The 23,483-nt window shown below is 42.0% G+C and overlaps 1 protein-coding gene and 1 pseudogene across 2 annotated transcripts in view; one reads left to right on the top strand and one right to left on the bottom strand.

Annotated features, from left to right (window-relative positions):
• Nucleotides 1–880: 880 nt before the first annotated feature.
• On the bottom strand, nucleotides 881–957 carry LOC113184072 (small nucleolar RNA SNORA40; annotated as a pseudogene).
• A 598-nt stretch (nucleotides 958–1,555) lies between these two features.
• Nucleotides 1,556–23,483, top strand: part of Dnah2 (dynein axonemal heavy chain 2) — a 103,744-nt gene continuing 81,816 nt past the window's right edge. Inside the window, exons 1-12 of one of the 2 annotated variants that reach the window (XM_026390568.2) lie at nucleotides 1,556–1,613; nucleotides 1,698–1,811; nucleotides 4,018–4,079; nucleotides 6,334–6,504; nucleotides 14,579–14,807; nucleotides 16,282–16,392; nucleotides 16,555–16,793; nucleotides 18,008–18,199; nucleotides 19,919–20,124; nucleotides 20,569–20,698; nucleotides 21,162–21,344; nucleotides 22,453–22,667. In XM_026390568.2, coding sequence (XP_026246353.2) covers nucleotides 1,556–1,613; nucleotides 1,698–1,811; nucleotides 4,018–4,079; nucleotides 6,334–6,504; nucleotides 14,579–14,807; nucleotides 16,282–16,392; nucleotides 16,555–16,793; nucleotides 18,008–18,199; nucleotides 19,919–20,124; nucleotides 20,569–20,698; nucleotides 21,162–21,344; nucleotides 22,453–22,667 — 1,910 coding nt within the window. Of the gene's footprint in view, nucleotides 1,616–1,697; nucleotides 1,812–4,017; nucleotides 4,080–6,333; nucleotides 6,505–14,578; nucleotides 14,808–16,281; nucleotides 16,393–16,554; nucleotides 16,794–18,007; nucleotides 18,200–19,918; nucleotides 20,125–20,568; nucleotides 20,699–21,161; nucleotides 21,345–22,452; nucleotides 22,668–23,483 lie in introns of both variants that reach the window. The other variant, XM_077800793.1, reaches the window with a different exon arrangement.

Raw genomic sequence — 23,483 nt, 5'->3', positions numbered from 1 at the left:
GGATTCCTGCCCCTCAGCAATTAAAAAGCTAAAAAGATGAGTGGCTTCTTTGTTTAAGGCTGTTGTAGATTTTAATGTGGATAACAGGAACATTTTTCCATTTAACTGAGGTGGTACATAGGAAAACCATTTAGTTTGCTACATTAACATTTCGACAAAAGGCAGGGTACTTGGGGACAGTCTTCCCTTCTGTGAGTGGTCTTTCACTCACCCAAGGTTCTATACAACAACTTGGTAGATTGTTTTAAATTTTGGTACCAGGTATTGAGTGGCTTAACCACTGGGCCACATCCCCAGCCCTTTTTTACATTTTATTTATAGACAGGGTCTCACTGTGTTGCTTAATGCCTAGCTAAATTGCTGAGGCTCTCTTTTAATCTGCGATCCTCCTGTCTCAGCCTCCCAAACCACTGGGATTACAGGCATGTGCCACTACACCCAGCCCTTGATAGATCTTTTCTGGATTATCCTACATTCATATATTCTCTATGTCCCAGGGCTGACACAGGGATTCCCAAATCCTCATTAATGGGGTGTTTGTTTTCATTTTTTTTTTTTTTTTTGCTATTGGGGATTGAACTCAGGGGCACTGAACCACATCCTCACTCCTATTTTGTATTTTCTTTAGAGACAGGGTCTCACTGAGTTGCTTAGCACCTCGATTTTGCTGAGGCTGGCTTTGAACTTGCAATCTTCCTGCCTCAGCCTCTTGAGCCACTGGGATTACAGGCATGCACCACCACACCCCATGTGTCTGTTATCTTTATTATTTATTTATTTTTGAGATTCTCTCATGATCTGTGCTTTTGGTTAACTTCTTAGTCTTAGAACCAACCTTTTCATTTATCAATATCCCATCATTTTAAGCTATCTTAGATATAGTATTTCTGTTTATATGTATCAGAATTCATACTGAACAATGAGTTCTGGATTGCAAAAAGGGATTTATTTTTTGCACTTGTCTACTGTTATCTTTCAACTCTAGTTATTACTAATATCTTGAGAGACTAACTTTGATTTTTTCTTTTTTTTTTTTTTGTACTGGGGATTGAATTCAGGAGCACTCTGCCCCTGAGCTATATCTCCATATATCCCCAGACCTTTTTATTTTGAGACAGGGTCTCACTAAATTGCCTAGGGTGGCCTCAAACTTGGGATCCTCCTGCCTCAGCCTCCTGAGTCGCTGGGATTATAGGCATGCTGTCACATCCAGCCTGTCTTGGACTTTAACCAAATGCTGTACAGAAAGTAGGGTATCCCAGGGAAAAAAGCAAAGACCCCAAGGCTCCTGTGTTATTTATTTACTTTTGCAGTGCTTGAGATTGAACATGCTAAGCTCTACCACCTAGCTACACCCCTAGTCTCCATGGCCCCCATAGAGTCCAGGTCTGTTGTTGAGGAGCGGGGGAGAGGGGTACCCAGAATAGATGATTCTATTGGGGGATCTCTTTCAATTTGTGAATCCAAAAGGGTCTGTGTGTATCAGGGGTCTGTTTTTGGGGTGAGATCTGGTGGTGACTCTCCATTCCATGTATCTCTAGGTTTTGCCTGAACCATGTCCAGCAAAGCTGATAAGAAGCGGAGAGTGGGTGGCCGGGGAGGCGCCCGAGGAGGTGCCCGAGGAGGCGCCGGAGGAGGCGCCCGAGGAGGTGCCCGAGGAGGTGCCCAAGGAGGCGCCAGAGGAGGCCCCCGGGGAGGCCGGGCGAGTCGAGTTTCTCAGGCGGCTCTGGCTGCACGGGATGCAGAGAATGACCAGGCCACCACTCGACCAGAATCTGAACCTGAGCCTGTGCCACTCAAGGAGGAGCCTGGTAGGTACTTGATAAGGAAGGGGATTCTTAGATATGGAGGGTAGGGGAAAATTGGAGGGGCTTGAAGGTAGAATGTTTGTATTTCCTGAGTGTCTTAGGGCTGGGGAGCAGGTACTCTCTCTTCTGTGTCTCTCCTCACTCTTGTCCGGGCATGAGGACTTAGCAGAACCTCAGGCCATCTGCGGGGACCCTTTTCTGTGCTTCTTCTTCCTGCTCAGCCTTATTCTTTCTGTCTTGAAATTTCCCACCAATGCACCAGGAGTCCATCAGCCAATCCTTTCTCTAGCCTTTTCCTCCTTATTTCAACTGTTCCTGGTTGTTCCCACTTCACTGCAGAGGGTTTGATCTCTTCCTTTTTCCCATTTTCACCCTGGGTGGCAAAACAAATAATGTTTTTCTCCCATTAAGCCCATCACCATGGAGACTCAGCCTGCTTTGCCACCCTTTGAATCCTAAGCCCGGCTGATGCTTTCTACCATCTGTTGAAGGCTTCTGTATCTCCGCCCTCATTTTGGCAGGGACTTGGTAGACTGTGGAGGTTCAGGTTCAGGGCGACAGGAAAAGAAATCTAGATGGAGGGAGCAAAGAGTTTAAAGAGGCTGCCTCTGTGGCTTTGATCCAGGAACCAGCAGGTTTGGAAGGCTTTCGGTAGCCGTTACTGTCACTGGGCTTTTGCTTAGAGCACTGGCCAGCATAGATAGGACTGAGCTAAGTATAGACTGGGGCTTCTTGACACGGCTAATAACCTAAAAAGATGGAGAAAAATAGTATCTTTGCTGCCCCACTGTTTTTTTGTTTTGTTTTGATTTGTTTTTGCAGTGCTAGGGATCAGACCCAGGGCCTTGTGCTGCTAGGCAGGTGTTCTACCACTGAGCTACATTCCCAGTTAGAATACCCTTTTAATATTAATGGCTAAGAGAATAAGGGTGGATGTGAGAGAAAGATCAAGAGACATAGGGACCTGACCTAGGCTCCAGGACCTTAGAAATGTGTAGCATTTTTTCTTCTGAGTTCTTAAGTGCTTATCTGAAAGCAGTTTAAAATGAGTCTGGGTACCCATAGTAGAGGGAGGTAGGAGAGAACTTAAGGAGGTTCAATTGTGTTGGGACAATCTGCTGGGGAGCAAAGGGAAGGGAGGCGCTTCCAAAGAAACTCATTGGCCTCCAAACACCAAGGATCTCTCTCACTATAGCCCTAAGCTTCCTTATTGTTTGATATGAAGCCTTCCAGCTGCCCAGCAACCAGAGTAGAGGTTCAGAGAGGACTTGGGCCTCCCAGGCAGCCCTGAAACCAAGATTAATCCCTTTAATGGGACTGAGGCCTATTTACTGGAGAAAGAGGGGGCCTAAAATATTTCTTGGTAGAAGATTGTGGGTTCAAGAGTAGAGAGCCTTGTTTTGTTTTGTTTTGTTTTTCAGAGCTGGGGATGAAAGAAGGCTTCTCATACATGTTAGGCAAGCACTGCACCACTGAGCTATACCCACAACCCCTGGTCAGCTTTCTAAATTACATTCAGAGATAATTCACTTATAGTAACATTCAACTTTTTAAAGTGTACAAATTGCTGGGTTTTGATGTATTCACAAAGCTGTGCCACCATCACTACTATCTAATTCTAGAACATTTTCTCCCCTTTTGAAGAAAGCCACCTTGACAAATTGGCAGTAGATGACTTCTACGTCTTTACTTCTTAGTTGCGTCAGAACCTTGCTTTTTATTTTTTATTCATTAAATTAATTAGCTAGACAAGAGCTGTACCGCTTAGCTACACCCCCTGTCCAGAATCTCGTTTTTAGTAGCTGTCTTCCAGATCCTGGGAACCACTAACCTATTTTTTATCTTTATGGATTTATCTATACTGGATATTTCATACGCAGGAACTCATATAATAATGTGGTCTACGTGACTGACTTTCACTTGGCATCGTGTTTTCAAGGTTTGTCTGTGTTGTAGCATGAATCACATTCCTTTTTATGGTGTATTATATTTCACTGTTATGACAAGATGACTTTCGTTTATCTGTTCATAGTGTTAATGGATATTTGGGTTGTTTTTACCTTTTGCCTATTGAGATACCAACATCTTATATGAGCTCTGCTTTCAGGGCTCTTGGGTACAAACCTAGAAGTAGAATTGCTGGGTGATATGGTGACCATGTTTAACTTTCTGAGCAAAGTCTTCATTTCTCTATCTTTATTATTCCTAGAGCCAATTTTGGAGGAACCTGAAGGAAAGGAACAACAATTGGAAGAATCTGAGATGGATGTGGTAGGCTTGGGTCTTCCCTGAGGCTAATATTTCTCCCCCAAGATGGGTAAATCAAAGGATCAATGGTGGAAATATGTATGAGGAATTCTCAATAATGTCACTTCTCCCTACTTAATCTTTGCTGGTAGCTGACTCACCACAGATCTAGTCCATGAGTAAAGGACAAAATGGTCCAAGCTCCTTTCAGAAGAGGGCCTTCAGTGAAGAACTGCTCTCCTTTCTCTGCCCACCCTTGATGGGTTTTATGGGTGGACATGGGAACAACTTGAACAAGCTGAATAATATCGTCCTATTTAGACATTAGTTTCTAAGACTTCTTTCTTCCTTTCATTCAGTTCTTTTCTTTGAAGAATTTTCAGAAGCTGACTCAATCACCTTGAGAAATTGGCACTAACTGCCCTCTACATCTTTACTTACAAGTTGCAGCAGAGCTGAGGCATATCCATATTGTTGTGGGTGAGAAGAATAGGGTGGTGACTTGGACATTTTTTTTAAAAGGAGAGAGAAACATAATAATCTCCCGTTTTTAAAAACTGGAAGAGACAGAAAATACAAAGAAAGGGAAAATAAAATAGCATTACTGCCCAAACACATTCAAGATTAAGATCTTGATGTGTGTCTTTTTTTTCTGAGTATAAATTTGCATTTTTTGTGTAATCCTAACTGTACCACACATTACGACTTTTGTGTTCAGATTTTTCATGAAATATTTTATCATTCTTCATGATTTTATGTAGCTTTTGTAAGCACCATTTTTAATGGCTGTATACTGTTCTCTTAGGTGTATGAACCTTAGTTAGGCCATTATTCTAGTATGTCTTGCCATTTCTAATGTTTTTCTTTGATGATAATACTGTGGTAGATATTGTACATAAAACTAATACTTTTGAAATACTTAATATTTCCTTAAGACAGAGTCTTATATGTGGCATTACCAAATCAAAGAGTAATTTGATTGCTCTTCTAATTTTTTTTTTTTTTTTTGGTACCAGGGATTGAACGTAGGGGCACTTATACCACTGAGCTACATCCCCAGTCCTTTTTATTTTTTATGTTGAGGCAGGGTCTTGCTGAATTGCTTAGGGCCCCACTGAGGCTGGTCTTGAACTTGTGATTCCTTCTGCCTCAGCCTCCTGAGTTGCTGAATTACAGGCATGTACCACTGTACCTAGCATTTGCAATGTTTTTGCTATCTAAAACCAAATTGTTTTCCAAATTGATTGTATTTTTTGCTCTCACATTAGCAACAAACCCTTTCAAATCCAGGGGTTATCAAGTTAGCAAGGATTTTATTAAAAATATAGGCATTAAATGATGTCTTTATTGTTTTTATTTGTATTCTTTGACTTTAAGTGAAACATATCAATTTTTCACATTTGCATTTCCTCTATTTTTTGACATGACACATCTCTTCATGCCCTTTGGTCCATTTATTTATTGGGGTCTTGGTGTTTTTCTTATTGGTTCATCCATATTGTATGTAGGAAAGGTCTTAGATCACTGCCAATTAAATTGTCTTGACTTGGAAACTTCAAGAGCAATTCCTTCTCATCTTTTAGGATCACTGGGGGAAGAAGGACAGGGTGACTTCTCAGGTTCACTGAACTATATCTTTGTCTCTTCCAGTTTCCTTCATTTATTTAGTAGAGTTCTATAGATTAATTTTTTTCTAGCCACCAGTTTTACAATTTATTTTCTATCTTACTAGTATGTTCTTTGGTGCTTTTCTGAACCCCCACCCATTACTTCTTCCTTAATGCTTTGTTGATTGGCTTTTACCTGGTATCATACTTATTTTAGCATCTGTGTGTGTGTGGGGTGCTGCTTTAAGAAGAAATTGCTCTGGTACTCTTATCCCTTTTCTGGTTCATCATCTCCTGCTCCTAATTGCTTGATCTAGGCTAACATCCTACATGTTCCCATAATTCCCTTTTACCTTTGAGATTGAGGGTTGCTTGAGAAAGCATTTTTTTTGCAATTACAGGCATAAATGAAATATCTTGGGAAGATAATAGCCCATCGTTTTCCTCTATGACACATTCTGTTTTCACTCTCAGAGGCAGGAGGATCTATTGTCTTGTTTTTTCAAAAGCCTGAAACCTATCATTCAGTCGTCCTCAGTTTTCGCTGCTGAATTCTGAGCCTGTCTGGCTTTTCCTCTCATATCCCACGTCTTAGTGTATAATTGTGGAGGGGAGAATGGCTCATTCTAATAGCTTACTGATCTGCTTCTCTGTCTGCTCTCCTTTGGTAGAAGCCCCTCTTCCTCTCCCGAGCTGCAATGACAGGACTGGCAAATGCAGATTGGACAGAGGAACATGATGCCATTCTGGAACATTTTGCCCGGGAACCCACGGAATCTATCCTGACCATCTTTGTTGATCCCTATTTTGGGCTGAAGTTGGAACTGGGCATGCCCGTACAGGTGGGTATTCCACTTTCCCACATCAGGGGTGGTCTTCTAGGATGCTGAGGGTTCCTCATAGCTCCAGCAACCTTGAATCTTGTTATCTTCTGTGCCAAGGCCCATGGAGCCCCATTGTATATTGTTGCCCTACCTGAAAGCAGGGGTACAGGGAAGGATGAGACACCACTTTGCTTTTAATATAACATGGGTTAGTGGGGAAGACAGATATATAAATATTTACTATATCTGTATGTGTGTGTGTGTGTATTTTTTATTTTTTGGTGGTAGTTCTAGGGATGGAACTCAGTGCCTCATGCATACTAAGCATGTGCTCTACCACTGATCTATACCCTATGATGTATTTTGATGCATGGGCACAATGTTATAGGAGATTCCAGGAAGCAACTAATAGAGCCAGTAGAATTCTGGGAAAACTTGATGGTGATATTTGAGCTGGGCATGAAGGTGGTAAGTAGGATTTCATCAAGACCAGGTGAAGACTGTTCAGTAAAGAACACTTAATGTGGGCTGGGGTTGTGGCTCAGTGGTGGAGTGCTTGCCTGGTATGTGTGAGGCACTGGGTTCAATCTTCAGCACCACATAAAAATAAATGAATAAAATAAAGGTATTGTGTCCATCTACAACTAAAAAAAATTAAAAACAAAACATATAATGTGTCAGGTATGGTAGCTCATGCCTGTAATCCCAGTGACTCAAAAGGCTGAGGCAGGAGGATCACAAGTTGGAGGCCAGCCTCAGCAATTTAGTGAGACCCTGAGCAACTGAGTGAGACCCTGTCTCAAAATCCAAACCAGAAAGGATTTGGGAATGTAACTCAGTGGTAAAGGGTCCATGAGTTCAAGCCCTAGTACCAGAAAACAAAAACAAATGAACCAAAAAACCTCCCCCAAATATATTTAATTTACACAGAAGAGTATGATACTGAGAAAGTGGATTGGAGTCAGCTTGTTTAGGGCCTCATATGTTATATTAAACAAATTGGCCTATGTTCCAGAGAGAGCTATTGAAAGTCTTTTTTGGTTTAGATAACTATCTCAAAAATATGGAGGATATGTTACAGAAGGGTAGACCTAGAGTAGGGAGAAAAAGACCTAGGGTAGGGAGTAAAAGAAAGATACACAGTAAGATGTTAATGGTAGAATCTGCGTCACTATTGTAAGATTCTTTTAACTTTTCTGTACGTTTGAAAAAATTTGAAATAAAATATTGGGGGGAAAAGAGGTTGTTGCTTTGCTTTTATTGGCAACACATACACAAAACTTGAAATGATAATGAAGTTTTAGCATGACTCTGCCACGATGACACAATTTTGAAGCATTCCATATAAAGATAAACAAAGATAAACAGGCCATGGGTTTTCCTGTGTTGGCAATGATCAGCCACAAAACATAATGAAAAAATGATTTTACACACAAAACCCACAAAAATTTGGAAAACTGTTTCTATTTGAATGTAAATATTTAATAGAAAGTGAGATTTATGCAAAAGGAAATAACTTTGTGACAGGCCATAAAAAAAGACTTGAATAAATGGTGAGCGATATCTTGTTTCTAAGTGGGAATCTTAATAGCATAAAGATACTTTGCTAGGCATAGTGATGCACACCTGTAGTCCCAGACACTCCAGGAGGCTGAGGCAGGAGGATCCCAAGTTCAAGGCCAGCCTTGCAACTTAGCAAGACCTTGCCTCAAAATAAAAAAATAAAAAAGGGCAGGGAATATAGCTCAGTGGTAGAGCACCCTGGGTTTAAATTCCAGTACCACAATAAAGAAAAAAAACTGTAAAAGATATTTAATCTAGGCCTGGGGTTGTAGCTCAGTGGTAGAGCACTTGCGTAGCATATGTGAGGCATTAGGTTCAATCTTCAGCACCACATATAAATAAGTAAAATAAAGGTATTGTGTACATCTACAACTAAAAAATATTTTAAAAGAGATATTTAATCTAGAAATTTACCTTTTTATGTTTGTTTTTGAGATAGGGTTTTGCTTTGTTGCCTAGGTTGGTCTTGAACTTGTGGCCCAAATGATCCTTCCACTTTAGCTTCCTAAGTAGCTGGAACTATAGGAGCATGGTACCATGCCTGACAAAAATGTATCATTTTTAATGCAGATCCAGTCATAGTGCCAAAATGTCACAGTCCTAGATTCCTGTGTAAAGGATTTTTTTTTTTTTCTTTTCGGTACCAGGGCTTGAACCCAGAGGTGCTTAACCACAGATTTACATCCCCAGCCCTTTTGATTTTTTATTTAGAGACAGGATCTTGCTAAGTTGCTCAGGGCCTTGCTAAGTTGCTGAAACTAGCTTTGAATTTGCAATCCTCCTGCCTCAGCCTCCTGAACTCCTGGGATTACAGGCATGCATTACTGTGCCTGGCAAGGATTTTAAATGAAGTCCAGGAAAATAGCAAAGATGTTGAAGAAGGAAAATCATAGAGGAGACATATGAATATAAAATCCTTTTTATTAAGCTGCAGTAATTAAAACAGTTCTACTAAGTCGGAATATGTTATAGCAACAGTACAGAAATGTAGAAAGTGCAAAAATAGATGTTATTGGTAACAGTACAGAAGCATAGGAAATACAGAAAATAGAAGTAGAGAAACAGATATGTAAGCATTTTTTACAAAAAATATGGCATTTTAAAATCTGTGGCAAAGAATGGATTAGTCAATGAACAGAATTTGGAAACATGCAAGATGAAGTTTTCCAATTAAAAAATAATCTATTTAGCTTGCTGAAATACATTCTAAATAGATTATCAGTTTAATTGTATTCTCCTGGTTAAGATGGTCAGTTGAAACTTCCTTAAAAAACTATTACTCTTGAGGGTTGGGGTTGTGGCTCAAGTGGTAGAGTGCTCACCTAGAATGAGTGAGGCACTGGGTTTGATCCTCAGCACCACATAAAAATAAATAAAGGTATGTGTCCAGCTACAACTAAAAAATAAATATTTTATAAATAAAGATGTTGTGTCCACCTACAACACACACACACATATATATATATATAACATATATTTATATATATATATATAAAACAATAACAAAAAAAATTAGCCTGAGCTGGGCATGGTGGTGCATGCCTATAATCCTAGCAGCTTGGGAGGCTGAAACAGGAGGTTTGTGAGTTCAAAGCTAGTCTCAGCAAAAGCTAGGCACTAAGCAACTTAGTGAGACCCTATCTCAAAATAAAATGCAAAATAGGACTGGGGATGTGGCTCAGTGGTCAAGTGCCCCTGAGTTCATCCCTGGTAACCCCCCACCAAAACAAACAAACAAACAAATAAACAAAAAAACCCCAAACACTATTACCCTTGAAGAGATGTGGGCACAGCTCAGTGGTAGAGCTGCTTTTCAAGCATGCCCAAGGCTCTGGGTTCAGTCCCCAGCACTGCAAAAAACAAACAAAAAATTATTACCCCAGGCTGAGATGTAGTTCAGCCATAGACTCCTCTAGCATGGAAGAAGCCCTAGATTCCATACCCAGCACTGTGAAAGAACTACAACAAAAATAGACAATAAATAAATAAAAATAAAAGGTTTATCAATGGCAAGGTTTAGCACTGCGTCCAGGTACCCACCCTGCCCATAGGAAGGGCACCCCCCGCCAGCTGAATGGAGGGAACCTTGGATCATTTACAGAATCTCGAAAGAGAGAGCAAGCCTCAAGCCTCAGCGTTTTAACAAAGATTAGATGCTGCCTTAAATTAGCCTTGACCACCTGCTCATTCCCTCAATCAGGTCTCGTAGGCTAGAGAAAAGTGAATACAATATAAAATACCCAATCCTTTCACTTTATCTTCAAGAGGCAAAATAAACTGGTCCTTCACAGTGGGACATCTAGAAGTCGCCCACAGTATGTTACAGCCAAAAGAATGAATTCATAGAGCTGCCGGAGCATGAGCAAAGTGAGGAGAAATTGCATGGCAACGGCAGGCATATTATATCAAGAGCAAAAAAAAAAAAAAAAAAAAAAAAGGAACAAAGCATGCAAAGAAGGAAGACATAACTGAAAGAACAGAAGGAAATTCCTCACAACAGCATTATGCTATAGAGTAACCTAATACGAACATATATTCAATTTTATTTTAAATGAGAGATGAAATGATAAAAGGTGAGAATGAGATAAAAGGAGACTATAGATTTTAGAAAATAAATAAAGCTGCATGTTACAAATCTGGTAGATTTGAAATGGCAAGGAACTGAAGAAATGATGCTGAAAAGCTTGTCACAGACTAGAGGAGAGACTTGAGGTAATCACAGGGCGTGCAGGAGAGAAGGCCAAAGTCATTAACATAATTAGAGAGGAAGACCAGCATAGATGATCTAGGGGAGTATAGAGAGCCAGCAAATGACACTGAATGTACATTTAAAGATAAAATACAAAGAATTTCTCCCAAATACAAAAGAACCAAAAGGGCACACTATATTCCACAAAATTTGTTACTCAAGGTTTAATGTCAACACACATCTTAGTTACAATACTAAAATTCAAGGATGCTAATTCTTTGGGAACATCACCTATGGGCTATTCTTGCCAAGAATATTTAACTTGAGGGCTGGGGTGTGGCTCAGCTGGTGTGGCCTCACCTAGCAAGTGTGAGGCCCTGGGTTCGATCCTCAGCCCCACATAAAAATAAATAAAATAAAGGTATTGTGTCCAACTACAACTAAAAAAGAAATATTTTAAAAAAGAATATTTAACTTAAATGTAATAATGAGGAAGAAATCAGATGAATCCAAATTAAAGGATATTTTGGAAAGCCACTGGCTTGCATTCTTAGAAATGTCAATCCTGTGAAAGAGCGAAAGGGCTGGGGAATTGTTTGAAATGAAAGGAGACTAAGGGGATAGGACCATGTGTGATACTGGATTAGATTGTGGATGTGGGGAAAAACAGCTATAAATGATATTTGGACCATTGGGAAAAGTTGAATATGGACTGTATGTCAGATAAGCTTATATTTTCTTTTGTTTAAGATAGTGAATTTTATCTTACTCAGATGCTAAAATAAATTTTGGTTTTTTTTTTGATACACATGACAATAGAGTGTATTTTGACATATTACTCACACATAGAGTATGACTTATTCTAATTAGGATCTCATTCTTGTGGTGGGAGATGATGTGGACAAGCTTAAATTTTCAGAGTGTGATCATTACTGTAGGAGATTATCCTTACTTTTATGAGACACATGCTGGAGTGTTAAAGGGTATGGTATTGTGAAGTCTGCAGCTCTCTAATGGCTCAGCTATAGAGAGAGGGAAGAAAATACAGTAAAGGATTAACAGTGATTCTAGGTGAAGGGTATATACTATCCTTGCAACTTTTCTATGAATTGACTTTTTTTTTTTTTTTTTTTTCAGAATGAGAAATTGGGAAATAGAACTGGAGATGTAGTTAGTGGTAGAGTACATGCTTAGTGTGTCCTGGGTTTGATCTGAAGCACCACATTAAAAAAAAAAAAAGGAAAAGTTAATAGACATCTCCTCCAAAACACCCCAAATTATCTACCCAGGGAAAAATATCAGGCTGATCTCTGACTTTTCTAAACACAGACCATTCCTACAGAGTTTTCTGGGAAAGATAGTCTGATAAGCACATTATTCCCAGCAAAGATGCTTAAGGATAAAATAAACAAATAGGCACTCATTTTCAACCTTGAATGACTCCTATTTAAAAAAAAACAAACAAAAGAAAAAACAACATCAACTGAGGGATGGGAGTAGCTCAGTGGTAGAGTGCTTGCTTAGCAAATGTGAGGCCCTGAGTTCTATCCCTGCAAAAAGACAAACAAATCAGCTAAAATCCAGTTAAGTTTGGTTCAAGATATGAACCAAATAAAGGACTCAGGAATAGAGAATTAATGAACATTTAATTCATTTAAATAAAAATTCATATTAAATAACCTTAGGAACTTATAACTATGTTATAGAATGTGAAGGTTATAAACCTGGACAATGTAAAAGTGATACTATAACAAAAATGGGCAAGTATTAGTAAAGTGAGAGGGAGTGTGAGGATGTTACCTCTGGCCTTTGTCTTTCAAAGGGTGAGACAATAGAATTTAAAATTGTAATGGTTGCAGTGGCCAAATGCCTGTAATCCCAGCAACTTGCAGGAGGATCACAAGTTTGAGGCCAGCTTCAGCAACTTTGTGAGACCCTGTCTCAAAATAAAAAAAATAAAAAGGGCTGAAGGTTGGGGCTGGGACTGTAGCTCTGTGGTAGAACTCTTGCCTAGCCCGTGTGAAGCCCTGACTGGGTTCAATCTTCAGCATCATATTAAAGGAAGGAAGGAAGGAAGGAAGGAAGGAAGGAAGGAAGGAAGGAAGGAAGGAAGGAAGGAAGGGGTATTGTGTTTATCTCTACTAAAAATATATAAATTAAAAAAACTTGGGCTGGGATTGTGGCTCAGCGGTAGAGCACTTGCCTAGTACGGGCGGGACCCGGGTTCGATCCTCTCAGCACCACGTAACAATAGGCATTCTGTTGTGTCTATCTACACCTAAAAAATAAGTATTAAAAAAAAAACTTAAAAAAAAAGGGCTGTGGGTGTAGCTCAGTGGTAAAGCCCTTCTGGGTTCAATCCCCAGCACACACACAAAAAAATTGAATGGCACTGAGAAAATTCAATGCTTTAATAATCTTTGTTTGTCACAAACTTTTGGTCTTTGGGGAAGAACTACCTCTTAGGGATGAAGAAATATGTATTTGAAGCCTCAGCAATGCCTTATATCTACTTCAATTTCTTTTTTTCCTATTAAATTGTATTATAATTAAATGGCAATACTTTTAACTAAAATAGCACAATCCTATTTTAAATCAACTTTCTTTTTTTTAAATTTTTAATATTTATTCTTTTAGTTTTCGGCGGACACAACATCTTTGTTTCTATGTGGTGCTGAGGATCGAACTTGGGCCCCACGCATGCCAGGCGAGCTTGCTACCGCTTGAGCCACATCCCCAGCCCCTTAAATCAACTTTCAATTAAATTTTCTACTTGTCTATGTCTGTAGGAAAATGTCTGAAAAATATTTTCCCTAATGCTAACAATATTTAATTTCTGGGCAGTGGAATTTTAGATATTTTTACTTTTATATTTGGGGAGAGAGAGAGAGAGAGAGAGAGAGAGAGAGAGAGAGAGAGAGAGAGAGTGCACTAGTGTGTGTGTGTGTGTGTTTTGCAGTGCGGGGGACTGAACCCAGCATGTGTGTGCTAGGCACATGTTCCACCACTGAGCTGCACCCCCAGCTCTTCTGTGTCATTCCATAATTAACATATATCGTTTTAACAAAAATAATAATAGTTAAGATTTAAACAAAAGAATATAAAATGCCAGGAATTAGTTCTGAGTAGTGGGCAGATGGATAATTATTAATTTCTTCTTTGTGTTTAATTTTCAGTTTTTAAAATTAAAGAAATTATAAAGAGTGGTTACAAAAGCACTAAAAACCAAACCAGTGAATCTGACCTTAGGATAGGAATGGCCTATGCAGGTAGCCATCAGATCTTTAAATTTGAAATGTTTTAGATATAATTAACGAAAGTCATGCATTTCTGAACACAAGCAGCAGCAAAAACTCATGATAGGCAAAATCAAAGAACAAATGAAAAAATTGGGGGGAAAAACATATACAACCCAAATGGGAAATCCTAGACAATTATTTCTTACTTCTAGAAGTTTCTTATTTCTGCTTTTCCGCTGGGCCAAGTGCTTCATTCATTCTGTATTGTCCCTCGGACTATCCACCCAACAAACATCTATTGAGCATAAACTACGTGCCAGGCACTGTGCTAGGTTCTGGAGTCAAGTTGGGCAAAATGCAGAGTCCCTACCTTTAAGGCTCACTCTGCATTTCCTCTCCGTATTAATGGGTACTGAATCGATTACGTCCTGAGAAGAACAGAAAACACCTTATACACATTTAGAGAAGGATCAGGGTATACTAGGGGTCAGTGACAAAGAACTCAGCCAGGCTTTCACAGTGGGAGCCTTAGATTTCTCTTGAATCATGGTGGGCATCATGGTGGGGCCTGGAGACTGAACTCTGATCTCCTTTCATGCAGACCCAGAATCAGATTGTCTACTTCATTCGCCAAGCACCTGTCCCCATTACTTCGGAGAACTTTGATGAGACTGTGCAGTTTGGGACAGTGCGGGGCTCCTACATCCCAGCCCTGCTCCGGCTGCTCACTGGTGTCTTTGCCCCTCAGATCTTTACAAATGTAACCTGGCCTGAGAGCATTCGAAATCATTTTGCTTCACATCTGCACAGGTTTTTGGCCTGTCTGACGGGTGAGTGCTTGATTTCTCCTTGGTAGGGCTCGTGAGGCAGTTGGATCCTGGTCAGTTGGTGTTTGTTGAGTGAGCGGAAAACGGTGCAGAATCAGTGTTCTTCCTCCTCTTTCTCCTTCTGTTTTGGTGGAGCTGGGGGTTGAACTGAGGGCCTCACATGTTCTCTACCATTGAGCTACACTGCTAGCTGTAACTGACATTCAAATCAACATCTAAAATAATCTGCTTTTTAAGGTTCTGGGGTCTGAACCAGGGTGTACTGCATACTAGGCAAGTGCTTTACCACTGAGCTATATCCCCAGCCCTTAAAAGAATCTTTGAAAGGAAATCTCACTGTGTATACCCACTCATGTGCACTTGAAACACACACACACACACCCACACCACCCCCACCCCCACAGAAGCATTTTGCCTAAGTGTCCTAAATCAAAACTACGAATCTGCTGACTTAAAGAGCAAGGGAAGCTGGGTGCAGTGGCACATGCCTGTAATCCCAGCAGCTTGGGAGGCTGAGACAGGAGGATTGGGAATTCAAAGCCAGCCTCAGCAATTTAGTGAGGCCCTAAGCAACTCAGTGAGACCCTGTCTCTAAATAAAATACAAAAAAAGGGCTGGGGATGTGGTTCAGTGGTTAAGTGCCCCTGAGTTCAATCTCGGGTACAAAAAAAAAAAAAAAGAGCAAGAGACATCTTGAGTATTACCGATTAATGAAGATAAGTCTCTGATAAATAAATTTTATAATAATGAAAAAAAATCTGCCTTCTAACCCAGACACATTTTGCTACTGTAGAACTGGTTGGCCACACATGTTGGAACTTAGAATTGAAAATTTCTAAGAATACAGTTGGGGTAAGGAGAAAGGTAGGTGGTGTGGGAGCAGAGGGAGACTTGCATGCATCATGGTAGATTCTGGAGAGCCATACAGATCTTTGGAATTATTTTATGGCAATTTCTTGTTATACCTCAATGAGTTTTTTCTCTTGCATTCTGTTATTTCCCTTTTCGATATCAAAAAAGCATGAATCATAATTTCCCCTGCCTGCAGTCCTCAAATGCATATGTAGTTTGTCTCTCAGTGTCTGTGGAGACCAGTTCCAGGACACCCTCAGATACTCCACTTCATGGATGTTCAAATCCCTTAGGTAAAATGGCATATAACCTACACACGTTCTCTTGCCTACTTTAAATCATCTCTAGATTACTTATAATACCTAATAAAATGTAAATGCTATGTAAATATGTTTTCTACTGTACTGCTTAGGGAATAATGATAAAAAAGAAAGTCTGCACATGTTTAGTACAGATGCAGTTTTAAAAAATATTTTCCATCCATGGTTGGTTGAGTCTGCAGATGTGAAACAGCTGTACCTCTCAACCCTCCCACCCCACCCCACCCCCGGCCAATCATCAATCATGATTGATACTTGGGCAGCAAAAATTCACGTTCTTTGAACTCCCACGGTCCTTTCCTTAGACACTCGGTACAAATTGGAGGGGCACACTGTCCTCTACATCCCCACGGAGGCCATGACCATGCAGCCGGAGGTGGTGGTGAAGGACAAAGAGCTGGTGCAGCGGCTGGAGAGTGAGTGGCCAGCATTGCCAGTGTCCAGTGAGGATTGCAGAGGAGAGAAGAGGCAGCCCCGATGCTAATCAAGGAGCTGGGTTAGGTGGGCAGGGTGGTAAGGGAAGGGCACAATTGAGCAAAGGCACAAAGAAACACAAGTGGTTTGGTTCTCACCTGCAGCCTCCATGATCCACTGGACCCGGCAGATCAAGGAGGTGCTCAGCTCTCAGGAGACCGTGGAGACGGGAGAAAACTCAGGACCTTTGGAAGAGATTGAGTTCTGGCGCAACCGATGCATGGACTTATCTGGTATCAGCAAACAGCTGGTAAAGCCAGGAGTCAAACACATTGAGTCCATCCTGCGCCTTGCCAAGTCATCCTACCTGACACCCTTTATCAAACTGGCCCAGCAGATCCAGGTTTGTGAGTGGATCATTAGATGGGAGCTTAAAGCAAAAAATGGGCAATGGTTGGAGTGGCAAGAGGGACTATGAGCGGGGAGCCAACGTAATTATCAACACAGACTGACCAGTCTACAGTTTGGACTCATATTGTGGGAGAAGATAAGAATAGTTGAACAGGGTCCCCAAAGAACTCATAGTTTAGGAAGGGAGACATCTACATGTTGATTACGCTCTGTGAATCTAATCCCTACAATCCAGCTGAGAAAATAGGACTTACAAAAATAGGATTAGTAAAACTACACCTGTATTGTTCAGTCAAGAGAACTTAAAAATAAATACTTCAAAAACAAATTTGAAGCTGGGTGTGGTGGTGCTCACCTGTAATCCCAGTGACTGGGGAGGCTGAGGCAGAGGATTATAAGCTTAAAGCCAGCTTGAGCAATTTAGCGAGATTCTGTCTCAAATTTTTTAAAGGGATAGGGATGTAGCTCAGTGGTAGAGCACCCCTCAGTTCAATCCCCAGTACTGTAAAAAAAAAAGATACAAAAACCTGATTAAAAACCTGATTATGTTAGTGTAGGGTCATGCAAGAAATGGTCAGTATGATATAGAGATCAAAGACTTCTCTTTCCAGGTGAGAATTTCAACTAGGTATTAAGAGAACTGAGCCATAACTAACCAGAGAAATCTAAAGCCTTGGTTGAAAACAACGCAGCTAAGGGAAACAGGGGATGAGATGGGAGTGATATCTGATAGTTGATCAACAGCTATGGAATATCCACTTGGTATGGAGTTCTGAATTCAACTGGAGAACAAAGAGGAGTAGACAGCTGACCTGAACTTGAGGAATTCCCATTCTGAAACATTTTCACAAAAGTTGTAAATGAATAAAAGTTGATATGTGCAAACTCTGTTCCCAAGGGATGCCAAGACCTGAAATGATGGCTCCTGGGTACAGTTCACTGGGAGGGTTTCCTGGTAGAGGTGAGTCAAGAAGGTGTTTAAGATGGATATGAAGGGACTGGGGTTGTGGCTCAGTGGTGGAGCGCTTGCCTGACATGTATGAGGCACTGGATTAGATCCTCAACACCACATAAAAACTAACTAAATAAAATAAAGGTATGGGTCCATCTACAAGTTTTTTTTTTTTTAAGATGCATATGAAATGCATGCTCTAAATTTGCTCTTTCCAGTGGATAAATGCCCTCCGGGGTTCTCTTTACTACCAGGATGGCTCTCGCCAAGCACAGTCGAACCTGACCTTCTTGTCAATCCTGAAGGAACCTTATCAGGAATTGGCTTTCATGCGGCCTAAGGACATATCTAATAAACTCCCTAATCTGATCAGTCTCATCCGAATCATCTGGGTCAACTCTCCCCATTACAACACTCGTGAGAGACTGACATCTCTCTTCCGAAAGGTGTGTATATGCAGAGGGCCTTTGGGAGGGGATTAGGAGGATGGCTGAAATGATAGGGCTCAGACTTTCAGAAGAAGGTGGAATTCCCTGGCAGAAGACGTGCTGGTGGCAAGGTGGTAAGAATTGCCCTTATCTTTGACAGACACTCAAGTCTTCTACCTGTATTTTGGCTTTAGTGATGCTCAGAGCTGGGGCCTGGGCTGAGCTTCTGTTTCCAGATGGAAGTAGCTCACTCAGGAGGAGGGGCTGTGAGAAGAAAGGTTGATGAGCATAGGAAAGGGAGGCAGAAAGGACAGACCTGCTGAGTTGTGCAGAAGGGAATATCTCATTGTCCTCATTTTCTAGGGTGAGGCAGAGGCAGATTTATCAAGGAACACAGCTCCTGGGGAGCAGGGCCTGGTGCATTTCATCTGGAGTAATAGCTCTAAAGAGAGGGAGTGGGGACACTGGCTGACTTGCTGGGTCAGTGAGACTGTAGAGCTGAGGGCCACTAGGGGCAGAACAAGGGATCACAAGGACAGGAGTGTGTGGGGAACCCAGTGGTGGAGGACAGGGGTGAGATGGGTCTCAGGAGACAAATCAATGTGGAGGAGGTGGAGGGAGCTTGAAGAGATTGGGTGAAAATGAGGCTGGGAATTGAGGCTGTTGGGCCCCCTTTTGCAGATGAGCAATGAGATCATCCGCTTGTGCTGCCATGCCATTTCCCTGGACCGAATCTTTGAGGGATATGTCTCTTCCAGCAAGGAGGACTTACAAGGCTGCATTTCCTGTTGCCATGCTTGGAAAGATCACTACCTGCGGGCTGTACAGATGCATACCCAGTATGATGGGTCTCTCCTACCATTACTACCTTGTCATTCCTACAGAGGGGGAGATTCCAATTTCTTTCACAAGCACTTTTTTGTAATCTGTGGATTATATTTTTGTAGACCTAGCTGTTTCTACATCCAGCCAAGATATTCTAGCTCCAAGCTTTGAGTTCTCCTTATTCTCATAACCTTTCCTTCCTGATTCCAGGAGGCATGAGTCACCTTTGGTCCCACAATCTAAAATTCAGTATGTAAAAATCTTCGTCTAGAACTTAGATGCTGTTTCTCTTCTCTGGTTCTTGACATTTTGATTCAGGATTCAGGGAAGGTGCTTCTCGGGGTCTCTATATTCTGAAACCAGGGCTTGCAGTCTAGTTTTGCATGGGCAGATTGATCCCTCGTGTTTCTGCTTTTTGATTCAGTTCATTTTTCTCCTAACACAGGTTCTCCAGTCGGGGCTGGGTCCTAGACCAGACCAGCATATTTGCTCAGGTTGATGCTTTTGTGCAGCGTTGCAAGGACCTTATTGAGGTGAGAGGACTGTCGGGGAAGGTGGGGAAGGCGAATCAAAAGCCAACAGAATCAAAAGCCCTCGAGAATCCTGCTTCCCTCCCCCTAGGAACCAGGGCAGATGGGGTGGAGGTTCTGATTAAGTGGCTATAAGTAGAACTTACCTCTTGGCTCTTTCTGCAAAACTGTGTGCTTTCCCACCACCACATTCTTTTTGGCTTTTGCCTGTTACCACTGTTTTAGCATCTCATATGTCATTGTGTGGCCAAATTCATCCCAGCATCCCCCCCTACATCTGGTTGGTCCTCCCTAGTGCCTAGATATTTGAAGCTAAATCAAAGAGCTCAGGACTCACTTTTCAGAAAAGAAAGCAGGAACCATCATGCTGACTTCTTTTCAGGTCTGTGACTGTCAGTACCACTTCGCCCGCTGGGAAGATGGCAATCAAGGTCCCCTTCCTTGCTTCTTTGGTGCCCAGGGGCCACAGATTACACGAAACTTGCTGGAAATTGAGGACATCTTTCATAAAAATCTTCACGTGCTGAGAGCTGTTCGTGGGGGGATCCTGGATGTGAAGAACACCTCTTGGCATGAAGACTACAATAAGTGGGTGGTTCACAGGCTAATGTCAGGGTCAGGCAGGAAGACACGAGAATGGGTGGAGTGGCAGAATGTGCAAAGAAGGTGGTAGAAGGAAGAACAGCTCAGGGATGGGAAGATGCAAGAGACTGCCACGGAGGGAGGTGGCTGATCAGCTTCAGGGTTCACCTTTCAGGACTGAGTTTTGGTTCTGCCGCATCTAGGTATGTGACATTGGGCAAATCATGCTACTAGTTGGTGGCCTCACTCCTCAACTATAAAATAAATAGTAGAACCTTTCTCGTAGCATTGTTTAGAGGATGAAAGGATTCAGGGGTGTAAATCACTTAGTCAATGCCTGGCATGCAGGAAACTCCAGTGCACAGCAACATGATTCTCCCTAGGGTGATGTACTTGGGGAAACAGGTGAGGGCACCCCCCACACTTTCACATGCCTCTCTGATGATGCAGATTTCGTGCTGGAATCAAAGACCTGGAGGTGATGACCCAGAACTTGATCACTTCGGCCTTCGAATTGGTTCGAGACGTGGAGCATGGGGTGCTGCTGCTGGACACCTTCCACAGGCTTGCAGCACGGGAGGTGTGTCCTTTCTGTCCCTGCCTTGAGTGTCTCTCTGCCTCCCTTAGTTCCTCCCTAGCCTTCCAGATGCCATTTGGGCCAGGCGTGGTGGTGTGCATCTGTAATCCCAGTGACTTTAGAGGCTTAGGCAGGTGGATGACAAATTCAAGGCCATCTTGGACAACTTAGCAAGACCATGTCTCAAAATAAAAAAGGCTGGGGATGTAGTCAGTGGTAGAGTGCCTCTGGGTTCCGTCCCCATTATCACCAAAATCAAGACAAAATAAAACAGATGCCATGCAGCCCACACCTGTGCCCTTTCCCACATGCTAAATCCCAGGTGCCTCTTTTCTTCCATCTGCTCCCCTGGCTTCCATGTCTCTAACGAGTGCTGCTCTCATGGTAGGGTCACTTTCCTCTGGGATAAGTGGCTGAGGGAATCTGGCTCCATGGGACATGGCACCTGTTTCTTATTATCATTTAGGCCATCAAGCGGACATATGATAAGAAGGCAGTGGATCTCTACATGTTGTTCAATAGTGAATTGGCCCTTGTGAACCGTGAACTGAGCAAAAAATGGCCATACTTGATACCCTACATGGCCCAGTATTCTGGACAGGCATACTGGATGCGGATCCTTCGGCGGCGCATTGACAGAGTCATGAATGTAGGTGCCTGTTCTCTTCCAAAATCTGTCCTCAGTGAGATGGCAGGGTAGGCAGGCTATGCCATGGGCTAGGAAGGATGGGGGATGGGTCCAGAGAGGTTCCCTAGAGAGTTTTCATGACCAGAGACTAAGCTGCACAGGGCGGGAGCAGACTTAGTTCAGTAAGGCAGGCCATGGGTCTGGTTTGCAGAGGTGGCATGTGCGGTGCGGCTGGTAGAACAGGGATCATTTTAGGAATTTCATGTCAAGGTGGAGAGGAAGAATAGTGATAGTAGTAGTGTCTGGGAAGTTGGGTGAGGAGAAAAATGTTACAACTTGGTGATCCAGAGACCTGGACAGGTGAGGAACTTAAAGGGTCTGGTCTGTCTGGAAAAATAAGCTCAAAGAAACAGGCAAAGCCAGACACAATGGCTCACACCTGTTATCTCAGCAATTTGAGAATCTGAGGCAGGAGGACAGTAAGTTTGAGGTCAACCTCAATAACTTAGTGAGAACCTGCCTCAAAATAAAAAATAACAAGGACTAGGGATGTAGCTCAGCGATAAAACACCCCTGGGTTCAACCCCAAGTACTAATAAATAAATAAATAAATAATCAAAAAGGCAATTAAACAAACAAAAAACAGCAACCTTTAAAACCCTTTTGGGAATATAGGGTGAACACTTTAGGTACTGACCTGCTATTGTCTGATTGATTCTGGTTCTGGGAGAGAATAAGGCAGCCTGCAGATGAGCGGGCTAAAACTGAGGCATAGAAGGGCTGAGACTCATTTTCAACCTTGTACCTCTTAGATCCTTCACCTTCTGTGATTTACTTTTGGCTCCTCAACTTTTCTCTTGTGCTGAATCTCTAGGTTTTTCTTTTCTCACTTTAACTCCCTTTCTCATTGTTGTTTGGTCTCTTCCTTCACATTCCTGTTTGGCTCTGCCTTCCCCTAACAGAATCAATAAAAAATCATAGTAAGGCTTGCATGTATTGTTGGGGTGTGCATGTGCTTGTGAGAGTGCACGTGTGTGTGCATGAGTGTACATGTGTAGGAGGTGTTGGGGGGTTGTTCCTCCTGGCAGAATGTGCCAATAAGCCAACCTCATCTGTTCTCCCCACTCAGTGCCTTTCTGGTGCCCATTTCCTGCCCCATATTGGGACTGGAGAGGAGAGTGTACATACCTATCAGCAGATGGTTCAGGCCATTGATGAACTGGTTCGAAAAACCTTCCAAGACTGGACAGCCACGCTGGACAAGGACTGCATTCGGCGACTGGACACCCCATTGTTACGAATCAGCCAGGAGAAGGCAGGCATGCTGGATGTCAACTTTGACAAGTACAGGACCCAACCTGATCCCTTCTTTCTATCCTTGGTCCAGTCCTCCTCTTCAACTCTCCCAAGAACTTAACTCCCATCTTTTGATTTCTCTCTCTGTTCATCTCTCTTTCTCTGTCTCCCTTTCTTTCTCATACTGCAATATGATTGCTATTGCTTCTGAATTTTAACTTTACAGTTTATCTTTTAAAAATAGAGCTAATAGACAGATGTAGAGGCACGGGCCTATGATCCCAGCAACTAAGGAGGTTGATGCAGGGACTTGCAAGTTTAAAGCCAGCCTGGACAACTTAGTAAGACCCTGTGTCAAATAAAAAGGACTAGAAATGTAGCTTAGTGGTAGACGCCCCCGAGTTCAATCCCTAGTAACACACACCACACAGACACAGACACACACACATAAAATACAAAAACAAAGGATAAACCCAACCAAAACACTAACCTAATAAACCAGTGATACAGATGTTCTGCCACTAGATGGCCATGATGGCTCAGCTAAGTCATTCAAACACTGAATCACGGTCTGGACTTGCTTGAGAATTGATGGATAGGGCTGGAAGATCATGCCCCCTCCCCCAGCTTCAAAATTATGATATTTTCATACTATAATTTAAAAAGATTTAACCAGTCCATTAATGAATTTATTCAAAAACATACAGTGAGTGTCGTCCACGTGTTGGGAACTGGGGTAGACCCAGGGAATGTGCGGATGGCAAAGGGGGAGGCATAGCTGTCACTCTGTAAGTCAACAGTCCTACTGATGGAATGGAGGTGACTTCCTGTCCACATGAGATGCAGAAGAGAAAAAACAACAAA

This window comes from Urocitellus parryii, chromosome 7, assembly GCF_045843805.1.
Source record: "Urocitellus parryii isolate mUroPar1 chromosome 7, mUroPar1.hap1, whole genome shotgun sequence".
NCBI classification, from domain to species: domain Eukaryota; kingdom Metazoa; phylum Chordata; class Mammalia; order Rodentia; family Sciuridae; genus Urocitellus; species Urocitellus parryii.
Note: the sequence above shows the minus strand (reverse complement) of the source record. Positions and strands in the feature narration are given on the sequence as shown.